This window comes from Colias croceus, chromosome 5 (genome assembly GCF_905220415.1).
Source record: "Colias croceus chromosome 5, ilColCroc2.1".
In the NCBI taxonomy this organism is placed as follows: Eukaryota; Metazoa; Arthropoda; class Insecta; order Lepidoptera; family Pieridae; genus Colias; species Colias croceus.
Window position 1 is genome coordinate 3,594,200 of NC_059541.1, and position 22,847 is coordinate 3,617,046.

The 22,847-nt window shown below is 32.6% G+C and overlaps 1 protein-coding gene across 5 annotated transcripts in view; it reads left to right on the forward strand.

The window, feature by feature from the left end:
* LOC123691605 (zinc transporter 1) overlaps positions 1-22,847 on the forward strand; it is a 36,738-nt gene that overhangs the window by 8,228 nt on the left and 5,663 nt on the right. For all 5 annotated transcript variants that reach the window (XM_045636087.1, XM_045636086.1, XM_045636084.1 and 2 more), the window contains exons 4-8: positions 2,959-3,207; positions 7,575-7,750; positions 10,618-10,730; positions 16,776-16,899; positions 21,933-22,025. In XM_045636087.1, the coding sequence (XP_045492043.1) occupies positions 2,959-3,207; positions 7,575-7,750; positions 10,618-10,730; positions 16,776-16,899; positions 21,933-22,025 (755 nt within the window). The remainder of the gene's footprint in view (positions 1-2,958; positions 3,208-7,574; positions 7,751-10,617; positions 10,731-16,775; positions 16,900-21,932; positions 22,026-22,847) is intronic.

Here is a 22,847-nt window from a genome sequence, read left to right on the forward strand (position 1 = left end):
ACCATGTATGAATGAAAATAAAAATCAGTTTAACAATAAAATAACGACTCACCATAGGACTGAAATGTTGACTGGCACAGCACGAATTTAGAGGACAAACACAACCCTAGCGCTGGTACAGTTATGACGGCCATCAAAATATGGGATGCACAAGTAACTTCATTACCAACATTAATATTTAGACAGGGATTTGACCTCGACTTGGTGATATTTAGCGAGAATTTCAAATTTAAAAAATACACAACGGACTGACCAATAAAAACGATGACAAAGTTTATTTTTATTTTTTAAATAAAATGTTAAACATTTCGTTATGAAAGTTATACTATATAATACTATGTATATCAAAGATTGTCCTGAATTAGTAAGTTTTCTCTAATCAATGATAATGTTTATAAAATAGTCACTTGATTGTTGGTTTTCGGAGTTGTGACATGCCAAAGTACTGATTATTTAAGTATTAATTTTGTTTTTTTATCAATTTGTATTTTAAATAAAGAAGTGAAAGTGAGTGACCAAATGAAAGGACGCTTTATTGTTTTAAAATAGATTGTTATTTGATTAAAATATAATAAGACTTTGTATAAATTGGCTGGTGACATTGAGTTACCCCATTTTTGTATAATGACCCCTATATAAATTATTGATTGTTGCTAGAAGCAATGACTTGTTTGGATTAATTTATATGGCAATATTAAACACGAAAGATTTTAGACGCCTTTTCGAACACCTGAAGCAAATTGTTATTACAATCTTGAGCAAAGTTTATATAAAGTCTGACCGTCGTACCGTACCGTTTGATGAATCAATGTTATGATAATAATATACGTGTGTAATATTGGAGCAAAATGAGAAGCGATGAGAAAATTCTCCAAATATTATTGGACACCTTGGTTTAATAGAATATATTATAGTTGCCGGCACGTAACTTGACTACTTTCTGCCGTAGTGGGGGAATCTTGCGCATATAAAAATTTACTACAACTTGATGCACAAACTTCCTCTACTACGCCATTTTGCCCAAGAAGTTTGCCGGGCGCTATACATATAGCTTTTTTATTAAAGTCAGTTTAGTATTGTCTGCTCCTGAATTGTGTTCTGAATTAGTCATTGTGCCAATAGTACTTTGCATTTTGAATTTCTCAATAGCTGTTAGAAGTGAGAGATTAGACTCGGGTAAGGCATAAGTGGCGAATAAATGGTGCTATGTGCACCACTGCCTACCTTCAGGGAGTATGGGCTTGTATCGTGACGTCTTCTTTGAATTTCTATTGTATTAACAGATAGAAATGTGTGATATAGTAATCGACTACGATCTATCGTCGTAGTATTATTTTCTTTCATCGATCGCAAGGCAATGACTCAACGTACCAACGGAGGTAAATACAACGGTGGCGTAAGACAATAGACTTCGAATAGTTTATTGTTACCTATATTGAAATTAACGCTTTAACGCCGTACGAAATAGAACAATAACCGACAATAATGATAACAATACTTGTGAAATAATTGCATGTTATCAATAAAGGTACCAACTTGCCAACTTAACAATCATAAAGCACTCATAGGGTATCAATTTAATTAGTATAATAATGAATACGACTTATATTCAACATCCATAAATAATATTCATAACATTCATAAAACATGGAGTTTACGATTATTTTTTAAAGCAATACAATCTTCAGTCCCATAGGACTACGAAAGTGATGAAATAGGATCTGACTGACATCTGCTTCCGTGCGCACTTTTGCATAATTGATTTCCTGAGCTGTTGATGAGTTATCCTCATGATTACAAAATTCTCCAAACTTGACACGTCTGGCAAGATATTTCGTAGAACGATACGTCATCCAGGAGTTAGTTTGCTGCACTACAACTAAATTCTCCATAATACCAAACTCTCAAAATCAAATTTTTAAAGAAGCCTTAACATAGTAAATGATACGGAAATCATAAATATTCAGAGTAGATTAATATTCGCAGCCAATGAACTTTATATATTATGTTCACAACGTGCGTGAGCTCATTAGTAATTTGGATTGTATCGGTGGCCAAGTATTTACATGACTTGATTACTACATTACTAAATTCCGACCTATCAATAGATTGAAAAAGTATTCCCTAGTTGTATGAAATATAAGTCTTTGGCCTACTTATATTGTAGGAAAATCAGTCTTCCCTTGTTTACACTGGTAAATACTTATAAAAGTCACGTGGTGAGAGCAGGACCGATGTTTGTATTGAAAGCTTTAATTAATTCATCGCATAATCAGCTAACGGAGCGTCTGGTTATTATTCGATTCGATTTAAATAAATAAAAACAACGTCCCAGTTCACTCGGGGTCATTTCGCCGTCGTTCCTTCCTGGAACTAACAATGTATTAATTTCGCGAGAATCCCTTTGTATGTATGATTGTTATACAGATATAGGATTGTGCGAAGCGCAGTGAGGATTTCGTGGGAAAGTGGTTTATACGAAGAATTTGGCTAACCCTTCCCTTTCTGGATAAATGCAGTAAGGGTTAACCTTTAAGTTTCAGCGAATTCATAGTAGTTAATGAGTTCTTTGAAATAGAGAATATCTATTACATATAACTATTCTTAATAGGTTTATTTGGTTGCCAAATGCATTTATAATTATAATTAAATACATGTTACATAAGCATCTTTGCAAAGTTTCAGTTTTCGTTGTAGACATTAAAGTTTTTCCCACATATACCTACGGTAACTTCGACACGTACCTATTATTGAACAGTTGATCATTATGCATAAATAAAATCACTATTATAAAACAAAATATGCCATATCCACATTCAAAATTTCCATTTATACTTTTAACATAATTTTTTTTTCTATTCTTTAAAAATTTACTTCATATTTAATTGAATTCCATAAAACCAAAAATATCAAATTCAACTTTTAAAATAGAAATTTAATATAGTCGTCCTCCCATAGAGCACGGCAGCAGTCACGGGCACACGCACGGTGGTGTACCGCCACCGTCAAACGTGCGGCACTTGACCGAACTCGTGAATAGCAACGCCGATATGGCACTAGGCCATGCTGCAACAGATACTGAGGAAACAGATGAAATGGTCCCGCCCAAAGTCGACAAACTGCCAAGCAAGCAAGCGCCCAGACCTGCGGATCCGGGACACTTGAACATGAAGGGAGTGTTCTTGCACGTGCTGTCGGATGCTTTAGGTAAGTTTTAAAATTAGGTTCGATAAAGTAAGGTGTTCTTTTACAGATCCCGCTCTATCCTTTCTTTTTTCCCCTAAAGTTATTAGGTGTTGTAGTAGGTATGATACAGTAAGGTGTCCTTTTCCTTATCCTGCCCAATAGTTTCTTTTTCCGCTTATTATAATATTTGCCCGTATCTATTTTAAGTGGCAATCCATTTGCGTTAGTAAGGCTTGTGCAGAATATGTTATTGGGCGGTGGTGGTCGTTAACTACCAGTTGCTTTGTCCGCATGAAATAATACGAATAATAGGCAAGTGCTGGGCTTCTGATGATAAGCGCGTAGATTAAGCGTAAACTATACAGAAGTAAACGAGTGTACAGATTAAGACGTTTGCCACAAATTACCATTTCTTATTATTTTTACATTCTTTTATCGGTAGTTTTAAGGCTGATTAAATTAGAATGCCTGCATTCGCCGCCGTCGTACATTTGTAAAAAATTAAAATATCTACTTTTCTTTTAAAAAAGCATGAAATAATCACTAGTGACTAATAGTGATATTCATTCAGATAAACTTTATTGACTAAGATTAGGATTCAGCAGACCTATCACGGCTGGCAACTCATATCGAGTCCTTTGGATGGTGATATGTAAATCTTGATAAGTGGTATATTCTTGGTATCTTATTTTTTTTATTTATTTCTCTCAGCCTCTTGGTACTCGGCTAATGAACTTTTCGATTACTTTTTATAATAAAACATGTAATTAAATGTGACTATGACTGTTTCATTAAAAAGTTCATGATTCAACGATAATTATATGGAACAAATATTAAACAGTTGTAGATTACTTCGCCCTGTTTACATATTATGTTTTGCTTATGGATTTTTATAATCCATAAGTAGCTCATTTGTGTGTAACTTTTTACTTTTATCCTGGAATATCATCTAACAAAATATACGTAATAAACTGAACCTACTGAAGTCTTAAAATTGGTAATCCCGTTCCAAAAAACTTTTTGTACTATTTATGTAATATAAAGGTATATTTTATATCGATAATTGGAGCGACTCTAAATTGAGTCTCATCGATCAATTTAATCCTCGTAATTAAATAATATTATCAATATTAATATAATACAATTCTAACTAGTCCTATCCTAAAATAAATTAAGCTTGTACTAAATGAAACCACACAATATTTTTCTGAGAGTCTAAAACCTTGCTAATGAAAAAAATTTCAAGTTAGTATTAGCCTGTCGTGTCCCAATGCTGGGCAAAGGCCTCTCCAAGGCGCTTCTATGAATCACGGTCTTGTCCTAAAGAAGAAGGTAGTATTGTGAAATAAAATAAGTTATCTATAAGTGTATATATCTCATTGAATGAATAAAGCTAAGCATTTTATTGGAATGTTCAATACCTGTGATTGCTCTGTGAAAACGCCAAGCGGCCATATCCGGCGTATTCACTAAGTTTTTATTATTCAATAGCATTTACTAATTAAGAGGGCTTATTCAATTTAACGCAAGTCAAAATCTCCGCGATCTATTACGATAGATCGCGGCTTGCGCTATCCTTTTACTATGAACAGCATAAGTCCACAGGAGAGCGCCGAGCAACATGTCCTCTCTCTGGAAAGGCTCGCTGCCGACTGATTTTAATCGGGTCGCGCGCAGTGTTTTATAGTACTTTAAAAAAAATTGTAGAAAAATAATAGAGGTACCTTAGTTGATTTTTTAAATTTTATCTTATAAGTAAGACGTTCTTTTATTGCAATATGTAAAAATTATATTAAACTAAGTCAAATATCTTGGTGAAAATAATCATTTTGTCGACTATAATTTCTAAAAAAATTCACATTGTTCGGATTTTAATTTCGTAAGTTAGGAGTCCAAAATAAAAAAATCTTTTAACTAACTATTTTAATAAGGATTTTTGCAGTTAGTTAAAAAAAATTGTGTGTTAGATCTGTCAGCGATTTCAGATATTTTTAGCTTCGAAATTGACACTAAAAGCGAAATCAAGTAATCATCGGCTCAGTTATCTTGATGGTATTCACAAATACTGTATTAATTGAAAAAAACTCTTAACTAACTATATAGACAATAAAATTTCCTAAAATTATTAATAATTCATATGTTTGTAAGATAAGTGGTTGATGGACAATCTGGTTTGAAAAATCACATATTAGAGCCAAACAGCGCACGGACCGCGTACACGGCCTTAAACTTTCAATGAGGAAATTGATCACTCCTTGAATGTTTTGGAGTTAGTCACACGTTCTGCATTTTTTGCCAATCTTAATTTTTAAATACAAATAAGTAATAGGTAGGTATATTTCCTTGGAAGCTGCGTCAGAGTCGTTGAAAATTAATAACCTTTACTTTCTATTTTATTTGAATTTATAGTTACATTTAAAATTCAAGTAGGTACTTTATTTTATGACTAATGGATGTTGATTATTGTTTGTGACTTCAGGAAAATACAATGTAGCAAATAATGATGTATTTTGAGAGTATTGCGCCGAATTTCTGCACAGAGTTTAAATTCATCGCATGAATATTTGAATGTATTAATAGATATGTCAAAATTATTTAAAATATGGAAAGTTATTTTACGTGTTTGACTATATTTTTAAATGTGTTGTCCGAGAGCACACCGTTGGGGCCATAGAAATCTAAATAACAAGACACTAGAAGTCGTAAGCGCGCGTGACATTGTCGCCGCTCAGGTGGTAACCATACCACAAGTGCGTTCGTCGCTGTTCAGTTGCTCTAGAGACGTGCGTGTGTAAACATGGTGTGTTTCAGCATTTCCCATTGCGGAAATACTTCCACAAGTTGTAATTATACTAATAAAGGAATAACATTTCATCGGTAAATATTTTTTTTTAGAAATAATGCCGTTTTTCCTTAAAATTAAAGAATATATTTACAAGTATTACGAGTGTCACCATAGTAATCGAAATAACAATGAATGACACAGCCGACCATTCTTATTATCACGTTTAACACAAATTTCAACCTTATTTCTATGAGTTTATGTTCAAAGTTATATATATTGAAAATTGACAACCTCTATTGTAGAAAAGCCGGATTTTTTCGTATTGGAGCAAAAAGAAACAAAACGTCTCATATACTTAGGGGTGTTATTCTAAAATAAACCGTAAATTCATGCGTTAGGATACATATTCAAAAGCTTAATTTAATATTTAAGTTAGTTTTCACTAAAATCAAGCTGTCCAATAAAAGGCATAGTTTACTTGTGTGTACTGTTTAGCTATCGGTTTAAATGTGTTGATTTTGGCGACAGCGGTTTTCATACGAATTATGACATTATAGCACTTCTATGTGTCTTGTTATTTAGATTTCTATGGTTGGGGCATACTGACTGAACCCACAATATTACGAAATTCAATTAATATTCCACAAAATTGCGACATATCATCTAAATAGTGTTAAATGTATGTATCACCTATTCTAAAAAAAGTTTGTTTTCAAACGACGGCAGCGGTTCGATAACCGGCAGAACTGCCATTGACATTATTTTGGAACAAACGCGCGAACCACCAGCCTTGCTCTACTTTCTTACAGCCAATCTTATCGAGTTAGACGATAATTAAATGTTGATTATAAAATTATAAAATAACATAGTAATCGATCGTAATCTACCATAGATGTGCCACAATATTTCTGTAACTATCAAGGTTATGTTATCGCCAAGGATGATAATCAAAGGTGACCCAGAATGATGGTTTACCAAAATAAATAATTCATTGCGATAAGAGAAGAGTTTTGCAGCACTCGCGCTATTCTTAATATCGAAGCGCATTCATGTTATTTTTTTATCCCACTTTGCTAGGCCGTCTAAATCCTTCTAAAAATATGTGCACTGAATTATAATGCGCGAAAACAAAATAGCTTCCAAAGAATGTATGATTTGAATATAAATATTATGAATACATTGTATAGTAGGCATTTAATACTGAAGTCGGTTTTCTTATAGATAAACATCTTAGTTATAACGATTGATTTTTTGTACTGCTATATTAACGCAATAGTTTGTAAGGATTGATGGATGGGTCAATCTATCTCTTTCACGCAAAACCGTTACTACGATCTAAATTATATTTTCCACTGAAACAATATAGTCTGCATTAGCACATGGGATTAGCACACATTTCCTATCACAGTATTATTTCCTATAAGGTGTAGCGGGCTGAAACCAATCATTCGTAACTTATATGAGTTAAATGTATCGTAATAAACTCGGCTATTTATTTATACAGACGATTTCGTTGTTTGCCAGTTTGTCCTTTCTCTGACGGATATCTTACTTGTTACTTATGTATACCTTTCTTTCGATAATATTTAATACTTACTTACAGGTTCTCTAATAGTAGTCACATCAGCGCTAGTAGTATGGCTCACAGAGTGGGAGTACCGTTTCTACATAGACCCGGCGCTCAGTATCGTGCTAGTGATCCTCATATTAGCCTCCGTGTGGCCTCTGTTGAGGGAATCAGCGCTCATACTGCTGCAGACTGTGCCGACACATATACAGGTAAATGGGGACTTTAATTTAAAGAGGGTAGTTTTGAGTTTCGGAAAAAAAGTGATGAGAATGTGATTTTTTTTTAGTTCTGTTATATATGATTGTTTAGAATTGCTGTGTATGTGACAAAATATAATAATCATAATATGTAAAGATTTTTTGTAAATCAGAGATTCAGCTATTACAGATGTTGAAAAAAATGTTAAAATTGAATTTATGTACATTTGTTAAATATATATAATTGCGTAGTTTATTGTATACCGTTATTCAGATGATAGTTAATTATGACGAATAAATTGAGAGTTCAGTACCACTAAATAAGTGTCGTTAAAATTAAAATATCTCACTATAATAAATTATGGAAACATAGGAATAATTAATAGGTAAAAACCAGTAGCGAATTCGGCACGTGTGTGTGGAGCCAAACAGTTGCATTCATATCTTGTGTTTGTAAAGCGATAACGAGACTGTGCACTGCGTCTTTGCCTTATTATTTTTGTTGTTTTCGTTTCATAAAGGAGTCTGGTTTTAAGATTTTATAGGCGGTAGTAAAAGGTTTTTTTTATTCGTTATGATGATAGCAGTCTATGGTTAGGTAGTTATCTAACTAGCTTATCGCCTGCGGCTTCGCCCGCTTTGTCTAAAACCTAATAAGTTTTATACTAAAACCTTCCTCTTCAATCACTCTATCTATTAAAAAAAAACGCATCAATATCCGTTGAGTAGTTTTAAAGATTTAAGCATATAAAGGGACATAGAGACAGAGAAAGCGAATTTGTTTTATACTATGTAGTGATGGTATATTTATTGATGTATTTCATACCTTTACTAATGTACTACCTAGTTTACTAAACTCAAACTCAATCTCAAACATTTATTTATTCAATTAGACTTCTTCCAGAAGCACTTTTGAATCGTCATTACATTCTTTAAATTTACCACCGATTCGGAAAGCAGTATCTATGGAGAAGAACCGGCAAGAAACTCCATAGCTGATCTTTTAAAGTCAAAAAGTCTCTTCTAAAATTTTGATAGGGAAGAAGGTACAAAGGACATAATTATTTATTTTTCGCGAAAGTAACAGTTGACTCAAATTACTTATGCTCCTTTATTTATAGCGTTTTTGTTTGGTAATATTCCCAAAAACAATGACATATAGTATAGACCAATAATTTTTGTTTATCAGTACCTAACAAAATATTTATACAAATACAATACAACACAATGTTGACATTCAGTGACGGTTCTGCGTCATATTGTCTCGCTGTGAAAATTCATTATGAACGCCTGAGCTCTTTGGCCGGTGAAATGTTAAAAAAACAATACTGATACGCTCTAAAGTCTAAACAGTATTAATTATTATGGGTAACGGGTTGACAATTGACATACATTTGGAAGAATTTTAGAAACTGTTTGTTTGTAAATGGAGTAAAATAGGAATGAAATATTCTTGTCCAAATTGGATCTTTAATGTGGATTATATTTAGATTTTGAAAGGATAGAAGTAAAAGTTTTTTCACTTTTCGTTATGTGTTATTCCAAAACAAAGAAATATAATTTTTACTAGATTTCCGCCCGCGGCTTCGCCCGCGTTTTCAAAGGAAAATCCGCATAGTTCCCATTCCCGTGGGCTTTCCGGGATAAAACCTATCCTATGTGTTAATTCAAGTTACCCTCTATATGTGTGCTAATTTTTATTGTAAACGGTTCAGTAGTTTATGCGTGAAAACCATACTTACATACAAACCTTTCCTCTTTATAATATAAGTATAGAGAGATTTTTGTTTTCTAATTTCTACATACCTAACTAAATAAGTTAATATCATCAAAATCAATAAACCTACCTATTCGTAGTTGAATTAAAATACTGAAGGGCAATTTCAAATAAATGTAACATTTATTGCATATTATTGTGTTCATTAATAAAATATCATTTATTCAATATCTAATCGTTGACGATGAAAATACAAGAAACCGCAACAAACCACTATCACACACGCGTTATAGTGGCCTCGATTTGGAAGTGTGCTCGATAAACATAGGTACGAATGGGATCTCTATATAATATACTAGCTTTCCTCCCGCTTTATCTAAAACCTAATAAATAATATACTAAAACCTTCCTCTGAAATCACTCTATCTATTAAGAAAAACCGCATCAAAATCCGTTGCGCAGTATTAAAGATTTAAGCATACAAAGGGACATAGGGACAGAGAAAGCGACTTTGTTTTATACTATGTAGTGATGTAATAATTTGTATACAATGTTAACTTTGGGACAATAGTTGAACAATATCTGTATTATCATAAAAAACATTTAGACAGGGTTTAACTTTAAGCGTGGGTTATCTAAAATCTGGTTTTGTCGTATTTCACATAGACAACTATTAAAGTAAAGATCCCTGGTTTAAAGTTAGACTGTGTTTAAATTGTTTTATGGTAATACCATAAATGTTTTATGAAATTTAATTTAATTGCGTTGGATAGTTAAATTTGTTAAAATATTATGGCTCGTGTTTTTAGGACTGTTATTTCAATTCTTGATAGATACAAACTTCGGCTATGGTATAGGCAAAGCTCGACTAAAAAAAAAATTTTTTTGACAATTTATCCAGATCCGTTTCCAATTACTTAACAGTACTGTTACGGTGTGTGACAACTATTCCTATAGAACTATAAGCATATAGTTCTATAGGAATAGTTGTCACTCACATCTACCTTAAATCTATTCTTTTGTTTGTTTGTTTTCGTGTCTGAAGGAACCTTCTAAAAGAAACTATACAACTTGCAAATAAACTATTTTTTATGTGCAATGTATAAATATACGATTATCATTATTATTATATAAGAGATAAAAATTCTCTTTATTTGACCAGGTGGACGCTATCCAGAGGCGTCTATTGGAAAAAGTTGACGGAGTTTTGGCTGTTCATGAGTTCCATGTATGGCAATTGGCAGGAGACAGAATTATTGCCAGCGCACATATAAGGTTTGTCCATTTTAATATATTATAGGGTTATGTATTTAATTGATTATCTTCTTGGTAAATTGGTAAGGATGATAGCGAAAACCTGGGTTTGATTCAGTAAGTACCTAGCAGAAACGGCTCGGTCAGAGGCCAAAAAAATTTGATTTCTATCTATCGTCTATGTTGAAAAGTAGCCTATATTGTATATACCATATTAACATAGGCCATGTATCTATTGTTTTTCAAAGATCTCTAACACGAAAATGTTCACATTCATCATAATTCAGTTTAAATATGTTTACATAGTATCTATTACTTTTCATAACAATACCTGTAATATTCATTCTGATAAAATTTCCTTCTTTGTAAAATAAACATTAATAAACGTATAGAATCACTGCAAATTCCGTACTTCGACTGTCAGATACCTACTCGCGTCCTTGGGTAACAGGACAGTTGCAAATAATGTTATCTTGATAAGAGGAGCCCTATAAACTGTGTCGATAAGGAATTATATATAAATCGTCTGCTTAATACTTAATAACTGTGTAATTCGTGTGCCATACTATAAAATTATTAACTTTCGATAACATAGTATAAAACAAACTCGCTTTCTCTGTCCCTATGTCTCTTTGTATGCTTAAATATTTATAACTACGCAACAGATTTTGATGCGGTTTTTTTAAATAGATACAGTGTTTCAAGAGGAAGGTTTTAGTATATAATTTATTAGGTTTTATACAAAGCGGGCGATGCCGCGGGCGGTAAGCTAGTTTGATTATAGAAACAATTTAAAAGTACCCACTTCTGGCTGGATGTCTTAAACATTTATATAAATCAATATAAACTAAAAATAAATAATTTGGTCTGATTCCTATTATGACTTAATGTCCTGTGGCCCCTATGTGGGGCAGAGGGCGTCCACAGTGCGCCGCCATCGCGTTCTGTCTTGGGCTACGCTCTTCACCTCCTGCCACGTCAACCCAATCGCCCTAGCCTCCGCCGCCACCGAGCGTCGCCAGGATTGTCTCGGACGGCCATTCCTATTATAATTATCTACAAATATGTAAATTATTTGACGATCATTTCTACTGAAATGCTTAAGGACATTCCTCTTGTCACTTATCTGAGTAATTGACTCTAATTAGTATAATTATATTAATTTCTTAAGTAATAGAATACAATGTGTTTTCAAAGATTATTATTATCTACATTATCTGATGTTTCAATAATTTCAAAAGCTAAAAATATTTCAATACATATCGACTCTGGATTGGATATCTTTTTATGGGTATAAGGTAATAAAAAGTCACCAAATGCGAATTAACTGCAGAGAAAGTTTAAGAAGAATCGGTATATCCATATCTTTATGTAAAAATATCTTTAATCGAAACTAAAATAAAACACAAACCAAACTTATTCTCCATAATTTGTTATCAACAATGAAAAGTTTGATTTGCCGTTCCACTATGGAACATGTTAATCCCATTTGCTAGCGTGTTTTCGAAAAACTCTTTCGAAATTAAACTCCCCATTGGCGGGTCGCCAAGAGTCTTTGTCTTTCAGTGTGTCAGTGAACCAGAATGCATTGAGATGTTTGTAAAAGATGCTTGCAAATTGTGAATGGTCCGTTTGGGTATATATTTTGCGAGTTGTTTAGTGTCTTGGCATATTTCAGTCTAGCTATAAAACTGGCAAAATCTTTCTTCACTTATTTCAATCCTTTATGGGTGTATTGGAAAGTAGCCTATTTTTAACTAGGTCTTCAATCATGTTAATTCTAATTCACAAGAACAATTCACAGGCTTTAATTTCCTAATTTATTTACATTGTAGAATACCATTTTAACAGTTCAATCTAGATTCATTATTATTATTCTATATTTCATCCAAATCGGTGTTTTAGTTTAGCCGTAAAGCGTAACAGACAGGCAGACAGACTTTCAATATTTTACTATCTACTGTAATTAAATTACCGAGTCAACATAGGAACAACGAATAACACATTATGTATCATAGATAAAATCTTTTATTTATACAAGTGCAATACTTGAAATCGCTTTAAGCTAATTTAATCGCGTGTGATCATTTATTTTCCGTCTTATCGAACTTTATCGAATGTGATAATATTCAATAAGTGCACCAACTTTGTTTTAACAGTAGCGTAACAATGAACAATACTCCTTTGTTCGTGTTATTTTATAGATTATAATATGATGGTTGAAATTATTTTACTTGCAAATGTTATGGGAATTTATGCGATTTGAAAAATATCAGGAATTTACTACTTATCAGAATTTCACACAAACCACTTAACTTGGTATAGGCCGATTAACTAAAGGTGGCACGTTCAAACATTTACACATTGCGCATGTGTAGTGTCTGTGAATATACCGTTCTCATGAACTGCGTCAAGTTCCTTTCAATTTATACGTACATATGTATATATTTTTTTAATAATAATTAATGTAATTATGATTTATGAATGTATCATATATTTTTCCTGCATTATCAATACATATAATAAAATTCTAGAAAAGTCGTGTCTGTACAATCAAAATATATAAAAAAAAATTAGCAGGTGCTATTATTAAATAGATCCCAAACCCAAAACTGTAGTTAAAAAATTTTTTGTCTGTTTGTCTGTTTGTCGGTTTGTCTGTTTGTCTGTTTGTCTGTATGTTCGTGCACGCTAATCTCAGAAACGGCTTATCCGATTAAGATGCGGTTTTCACTAATATATTGTGGTAATCTTCATTTAATATTTAGTGTTTATTTCATGTCAATCGGTTCGTAAATAAAAAAGTTATGACCATTTAAGTATTCACGGCGAACATTTGTTAAGGCATTCTATACACTGTACGATAAAACGTAAGTTATCTGTTACAATTATTATTCCTGTAAATGTCCAAGTGATCATATCGAAAATGCCCAAGGGTGGGGGGGGGGGGTCTGGTCAAATTAGAATTATTCTTACTTCTAGGTAAATTTTATACCTACATAAAATGTCCTTTAAATTATGTCGTATTATATTTTTAACCCCCGACGCAAAAAGATGGGTGATAAGTGTTTGACCGCTATGTGTGTCTGTGTGTGTGTGTCTGTTTGTGCCACCGTAGCTCGCTAACAGGTAATCCGAATTAGATGCGGCAGCATATTTTCCGTTCTGGTTCTTAGATAAAGTGTATGAAAATCGGTTCATCCATTTATTATACCTAGGTATATAGGGGTAAATGTGGGAATGAAAAAAACGAAAGTTGTCAAATATAAGTAGGTACCTAAGTTATATATATTAAATGAAAGTGAACGACCTATCAGTAACAAATCGGTTCACCCATTTGTTTGATATAGGTATAAAAGTGGTAATAAAAAAAAGAATTTGTCAAATATACTCAAGTGACATATCAAATGAAAGGGCATGACGTGTAAAGTATAATTAGACATATTTTATCAAAATCGGTTCATCCATTTATTATACCTATATATGGGTAAAAGTGGGAATGAACAATAATCGAATGTGGTCAAATAATACTCAAGCGGCATATCAAAATATGAAAGGGCAACGTGTGAATTAAAATTAGTCATATTTTATCGAAATCGGTTCATCCGTTTATTACATTTAGGGCTTTTTAGGGGTGACAGTGGGGATAAATAAACCAAATGGAGCATCAAACTACAGGATATGACGTGTACATATAGGTACAATTAGATATGGTTTACATCAAAATCGGTTCTGCCATTTACTAGGGATGGAAAGGGAAGTGTTGAAAGTCTGTGAAAGAAGAGGGGATACGGGAGCGAGAGGATAGCCACACCCTGGAAATTTTGAACTCTACTCAAAGCTACATAGGCCTGGCCCTTGGCAATATTTTTTCCTAAGTATACCACTTCTTTTGCCACTGTGGTCCATTACAATTTGTGCACGGTTACGGCCCAACTTAAAAGATGTCAAGGAGCAACAAACTTATAGATATCAATATGATGTAGGAATGTAATATGGAGGTAGAGGTAGGTCTCGCTCACTTGAAAATATTACATGAAAATAAGAAACCGAAAGGAATAAATAATTATTTTACAAACTTCCCGACGATCTTTAAAATTAAGTACCATATATTTTGATAATGAGGTATATTATAATGATGTTGGCATGGCAGCCCCGACGCGACGACTTTGTTTTTTTTTATAAATACCTATTTAAAATGGTATTTATTTTTAAAAATCTTCGGGAAGTTTGTGAAATTATTTATTCCTTTTTCTATGCACTTTTCTTCGTAGCTCTGTTTTTTTTTTTTAATTTAATTTTTATTGCACGGTCTAAACGGTTTAGTTACTACAGGCGTGAGACAGGATTCAGGAAAGATCTGATTTGGATTTTGTGCTGGATTTGATAAAAACTGAGTATCGATTAAGCTGATCAGTTGCTGCACGATACATAGTTAAAAACATCCATACCGGGAAGTAAGGAAAATAAATTTGCTCCCCTCCCCCCTGGTGCCTAAAAATAATATGACATAATTTAAAAGAAATTTTACGTAGAAAATTAATAAGGCATTTTTTTTGTATTGTTTAGCTCAGTTTAGTAATAAACAGCACTCTAATGAACATCCCATATGGCTTACCTCAAGGCAGCGTGCTCGCTCCTACATTATTTTTAATGTACATGAACGATCTTTGCTCCATTTCCCTTCTTTATACTAATTTATTCTCTTTTGCAGATGACACAGCTCTCGTATTTTATTCTGACTCTTGGAATGAAGTAAAAGCTGTAGCACAAAATGGTCTTTTCACTGTCGCTTCTTGGTTACAGGACAACCTTTTAACCTTGAATATTGACAAAACTAAATTCATTAGCTTCAGTATAACGAGTCGCTCTGTCCCACCTTCGCCGCTAGATCTTCGAATCCATTCGTGTACAAACTCTTCTTCTTGTGTATGTCCATCAATTGTAGAAGTTAACGAAATCAAATATTTAGGAGTCATTATTGATTCCAAACTTTCCTGGGAACCTCAGATAAACACACTGTCCTCCAGGATTAGAAAGCTTATACACATATTTAAAAAATTACGTTCAGTTGCCGATGCCCATACAATAAAACTAGTTTACAAAGCACTCTGCGAATCCATTATTTCTTATTGCATTTCAGTCTGGGGAGGCGGTGGTCTCACCCTGATGCTTAAAATTGAGCGCGCTCAACGGGCAATACTCAAAGTTGCTTACAAGAAACCTTTTCGGTACGCTACTACTGCACTATACACCGACGCAAAAGTCCTGTCAGTCCGTCAACTTTACATTCTGGCTACCGCTCAAAAGTTTCACAAAATGTCAAAGCAAACCTTTACACCAATATCAAGAGCCCCAAGACGAGTCAATTTCACGCTTCCGAAATGTAATACCCATTTTGTCAAACGTTTTTATAGTTATAGGGGCCCTTTCCTCTACAATAAGTTTATTAAAAGATTAAATGTAAATATCATAAATTCATCAATATATATTTTTAAAAAGAAATTAGAGCAACTTTTACTCAACTTAAATTATACTGAAACTGAAGCTTTGCTTGTTAGTGAAAATTAAAACACACACACACACACACACACACACACTCACACACACACACACACACACACACACACACACACACACACACACTCATACACTGGAGTTTGTTAAGTATTTTATTTTTTGTTTCTTTGTACTTCTTACACTGCAATAAATAATAGTCTCAATTTTGTAAAATCAAAATATATTTATGTACCATCGGAAGAGACTAGTTTCCCACAACACAGGGTATCCTAGTGTGGGGACTAGGGTATCTTTATTACGTGCCCATTATTTTTATATGCAATTCTTACTGTAATCAATTTTATTGTACTACACTTTGATAAAACAAATAAATGATTTATTTATTATTTATTATTATTATAAATTTTACTTACAGTTCTTTTAATTATTTATGGTAGTCTGTGTTTACTCAATAATTAAGATAAGTAGTAACTACTATGCAGTCACTATTCCACGCGGACGAAGTCGCGGGCACAGCTAGTTTTAAATAATCTCTTTGATAAACAGGTGTAGAAACTTATCGGAATACATGAAGATAGCTGAAAAGGTGAAGGAATTCTTCCATAACGAGGGAATCCACTCGACCACGATACAGCCTGAGTTCGTGGAACTGCCTCTGGATGGGAATGAGGTATTTGGCAATACTATTTATTAAGCTAGAGGTCTTAAAATTGCTTTGCACTATTTTTTTTCTGTTACAAGTGTTTATGGGCGGTAGTGACCACTTAACATAAGATGCTTGCTCTGACATAAAAATGTTTCAAAAAAACTAACATTATTAAATTTCATGGAAACATTTATTTCGGTAAAAAAATTTGATAATAATAAATTAACATTTGAACATGCCATCGCGACTAATATTGAATAGATTTATAATAAGAATCTATACTAATATTATAAAGCTGAGAGTTTGTTTGTTTGAACGCGCTAATCTCGGGAACTAATGGTCCGATTTGAAAAATTATTTCGGTGTTAGATAGCCCATTTATTGAGGAAGGTTATAGGCTATTTATCATCACGCTAAGACCAACAGGAGCGGAGCCACGCGTCTGAAACCGCGCGGAGCAGCTAGTGTGTAATAAAACAAATGATTATGTCTAATTTATTCACATTGGAAGATCGTGTAATGAATCATATACATGTGACCAAACAATGGAGCGATAGATTAGAAGTATTTATTCGTTTTGTGTTGTATTTAATATTCAACGCATCTATACCTGTTAGTTATAGATGCGTTGAAATATGGTGCTTGAGAAAAGAAAAAGAAAAACTAGCTGTATTTAACTACTTGCTGTGTTTGATGTCAAAAAAGGAGATTTTTTTTTAATTTTACATGATTTTTTTACTTATATATTTAAGAAATCTGTTTGCTCTGTGTCGGCAAACAAAAATAAAATATATAGGTAGTGTAATCATTAATTGCTCAGATTTCTTTTGCTCAAATTGTTTGAACATTCTTCTGGTGTAGAAATATTCAAAATCGCTGTTGTTTTTTCTTATTATAATGATGTTTTTTTAAACAACTAAACAGAAAAAAGAAACTTTATACAAGCAGCATATGTCATGAGGAATATAAATTTTACGTTTCATCAGCCACTACACATTAAATTGCATAGCTATGGGAGTATGATGATGATGATTATGATTATAATTATAACGGTGATGATGAAGGTGGTGGTCATCGTTGCTAATGATAATGTTGCTATTGATAATGAAAATATTGTTGTTGATTTTGGTGAAATGAAATAAATTTATTTCTCCATCTTATGTTTTACAATTATTAATGTACGACAGTGAGTCCCAAACACAGAACAGTAAGAACAAAATAGAAGTGCTATAATGTCATAATTAGTATGAAAACCAGTGTCGCCAAACCCACACATTTAAACCGATAGTTATACAGTACACTACAAGTAAACTATGCCTTTGATTGGACAGCTCAATTTGAGTAAAAACTGACTTAGGTTATAAATTCAGCATTTCAATATGTACCCTAACGCACCCTGTTACGGTTTATTTTAATATAACATCCCTAGGCATATTAGCTGTTTTGTTTCTCTTTGCTCCGAAATTCCAAATTCGAAAAACATTCAGCTACTCCACAACAGAGGGCGTTAGTTTTCGATAGATATAACTTTGAACCTCAACACATAGAAATAAGGTTGAAATTTGTGTCACTCTACATTAATGACATTAACTTGATATTAATCTGATGCTATGCTCTAAGGGATGTCGGCCTTGTTATCGATAATTCACAAATAAATATTTTTTTGTGCATTTTTTTTGGGAACTATATTTTCTATCACCAAAATTTATATTTGTCATCAAGTTGTATAACCTAATAAATAGATCTATCACCACGAAATATTTCCGTTCTCAGATAAACAAAAATTGTTCCCAGGTATGAATTATCAAATTAATGTTAATATATATATATCGTTTATTTCTTATTCTTTCATAGACATAAACATGGACATATTCAATATAGTTTTGTTCACAATTAAAAAGTATAAGTGGCACCCGTTTTAGGCTTAGTTCGAAGAACTAGCCTGTATATACAGGCACCAGCTTCTCCCTAAGTCATTTGAACTTTTATAAAACAAAAAACTTGAAAAGTGAGCTAGTTAGATATATAAATGGTATGTGCAAGCATATTATACAAATATGATTATTAAATAAATATAAAAAATTTTAAATTTATGAGTAATGTGTGTGTGTGTGTGTGTGTGTGTGTGTGTAGGTGTGTGTGGGTGTGTGTATACGTGTGTCAAAATATTAAATAAAGTAAATATATCAAATAAATTACAAATAAAAAAGAGAATAAATAAAAATACAAAAAATAGGTACATAAAATAAACAAATATTGAGTTATAATTTTAATAAATTAATATGTAATTGATTAGATACTAAACAAATTATATATATTTTATAATATTTATATGTGAAACAAGATTAATTATAGTTTTATCTTTAGTAAGTTTTCGGTGGATTCATAAGACAACTTCTGTAACCATTCTGTGACTATTTTTTTACATTTATAGTTATTCATAGAATATATGTTTAAGATTTTATTTGCTTTATTGTAAATATAATCTCCTAATATTGCATAAAACTTCATAGGAAAATAGTGTTGAGAACGTTTAACCTCACATACCATGTAGGATCTACGTTTATCAGTGCTGTTTAATTCAAATTCAAGTTCATGGTGTTTTCTTAAAATAAGTTGCAGCAAAAACAATTGTCGCACTGTCAGGACTTGGCATTTTTTATATAAATCTTTGGTTGGATAATCAATTGGCCTAAAGGTCATGACTTTTAAAACTGATCTTTGTGCTCTCTCAATGGTAAGCATGTTACTCTTAGCCATGCCACCCCAAGCAGATATTCCATAATTTATTAAGGACTGGCATAATGTAAAGTATATCCGTTTAATGAGGTTGAAGTTCATGATGTGACGGAGATTTTTAAAAATAATTATCAATTTACGAATGCGGGCAGCCAGAAGTGTTGCATGTTTATTAAAATTTAGATAGCAATCAATCATAACACCTAGATACTTAATGGAATCAACATTTTGAAGAGTTATACATGTACAAGATAGTTTATCATGGCAGAAATGAGCTTTAAGTGTTAAGTAACTTGAATGTCTTATAGAATTTTTGTTCATGCCAAAAGTTATGTATTTGGTTTTATCAGAATTAAGAGTCAACGAATTAGATAGCAGCCAATTACTTACGATATTTAAACCAGACTGTGAATGTGAAAAAGCTTCCTCCCACGTTCGACCATCAAATATTAAAACCGTGTCGTCTGCATAAGCTATTATTTTGCCGTTTTATATGTGTAAAATAAGAGATCGATAACCAATAAAATTATATTGCATTACATGAATATAAACTTCGTTCTTATAATAACAGTTTTGTTACTTAAATAATAGCTCTGTGCTCAGAATGGTAGATCTGTCACCAAATAAATCGATTATCGATCCCTGACTGCGACTCCTTTTTATTTGATATTTTGTCACCAATACAGTAGTAACATTTTATTTCGTTCAGATAATAAATTAATAGTATTCGTTATCAATTTAATACATCAATTTATAATTTTAATGAAAAAATGATCAAAGGGGCGGAGACAAATTGGCGCACTTTAAAAATTGACATGTGCAAACATATTATCAAATTAGCCATACGCTTAAGGCTGGCCAACCCCCCACCAGAAGCAAAAAATGTGCTTATCGGCCAGAAAAGAAAAAGGGGGCGCCCTTCGAAATCCAAACCAGCGCTGATTATTCAGTGATTATTGTTTTTTAACAATAAATATTGATTATTTTAACTTTAATTAAGTGTTTTATCTACAATTATTATGCTAACCATTAGCCAGCTATTAAACCAGAGCTGATTATTCAGTGGTTATTATTTTTAAGAATAAATATTGATTATTTTAACTTTTAGTAACATAATATGATTTATTGGTGATCTCTTTAAATTAGTTTGCTTAAATGCTTATTAGGACACACCTATTATAATACATACAAAAACATTTATTTGGTACTAGACCTTATATCTCAGGATTTTAGGTGATTTATTGTGGAACTGATTTTGCATTGTTTGGTGACTTCATTTTGGTGACAGATCTACTATTTTGAGGACAAACCCTATTATTTAAGAAACACAAAACTAATTAAATTGGTGATAGCTTAAATGATACCCTTTTTTTTTTTCTTTCTATTATATGAGTATAGTACAATGTGCCACATTTTGGAGTATGTTTATTACTACTAAGTATGTCTTTTCATATTATTATTATTAAATAAAAAACGGAATAGAATAGTATAAATCTATATTTACAAAATACAAACAGAAAATATGCATTATTTTAAATCTTGGAACTGCCGTAGGTTTGATGTATCGGCGGTCTTTGTTAGACTTCTTAGTGCTGTTCGGCATCCAGTTAACTCGTCACGTTGCATTTATCCATTTCTCTTTTAAATTAGCCTCTTTGGGAAATCTATAAATAAATTGGATAAATGAAAGCTAAGGAAAAATAAAATAAAATTTAATATTTATAATGTTTGTCTTTTCTAAAGTATCGATACTGTCGATATAAGCTACAACCATCACTAAACCGACATTCGTTTGTTTATTGCAATAATATTCCAGAAAGTCTTGTTTGCTGTTCAATCTATATTAGCACTAATTTCTTATGGATTAAGGTTCATTTTGACTTAATATTTTTATACATTTTTGACAAATTACGACAAGCGAAGTTGTAACATAAAATATATTTAAAATAAATTAAAATAAGACTTACCGATGGTATGAAATGCCTCGACTGCTGATATTATTTCGTCCGCTATCATTTTTCCACTCTAATACCGAACAACACGCCCTAAATAATGAATAAATATGGAAAAAAGGTTTGACAGCTGACAACCGACTCGAATATTTTTCTGCGCACAACTGAGAGCGAGTTAGGTGATCTTACCTTACTAGTGACACGTGGGCCACGCCCACATCGCACTTCTATTTGTTCTTACTGTTCTGTGGTCCCAAACTAAGTGAAATACTTGTGTCTTGGGACCCTGAGTTGCGCTTCTTGGTTATATACATATGTTATGGACAGTAGAAAGGTGATGATGATAATTTATTATATTATAAACAGATGATAAGTTCGTCAGCGGAAGCCCCGTGCGCGTTGCACTGTCCGCCCAACGACCTGTGCCACAATGCGACATGCTGCGGGCCCAACCAGCAGGTACTGTTTGTTTGTTTGTTTATTTGTAGCCTAGTATGTATACCAGGTGAAAAAAATTGGACTTTGTAAGGAAACTTCGCTAATCAGCTGACCGATTTCCATACAAAGTCCAATTTTTTTTCTACGAATTCAGCAAAGTTGTAGAACAAAAGTTGTTCAGTTTCATGAGTAGAAGCTCCTGTTTAAATTTGTCTAACGTTTGAAGTGAAACTTCTTTGGGTGCGGAGACTAAAATTTTTAAGTTGCGTCATGGCGATACCGTCACGTCATGTAGTAACGTTTTGGTATTTTTGAATCTTGCCAAAGAAGTTCCACTTCTGACATGTGTGCTCGGCACACACGCTCTTTTTTGTGCACGTTAAGTCAGAATCTTATTAATGATTGGTAGGCTAATGTTTAGTGATCTAAATCATAATGTTGTTTGTTGTACGCTAGGTGTGTGTTTAGAAGTTAGTTACTTTTAAACGGGTTTAAAATGTCTTAGGTAAGGATGGGTGGTCGTAGTTGATTTAAGCCGCTAGCGCTGACTAAATCCAATTGCAATTGGGATTAAAAATAGATAAATTAGTCAAACAGGAAACAAGAGGGTAGTTTGATATTGGTGAAAGAATTTAATTTTGTAAATTCTTCTAGCTATGTAATTTTTGAGTTTACTATTGAATGATATTACAAAACCCCACAAACTTGTTAACATGAGCATTATAATAATTATTTCTTTCGATGCTTCAAACACTTATGCGAATATGAATATGATAGTGATCACACAAATAAATAGATGCGTTTTAAATCCGTTAAAAAGTATTAAATTTCTATAAGTATGTT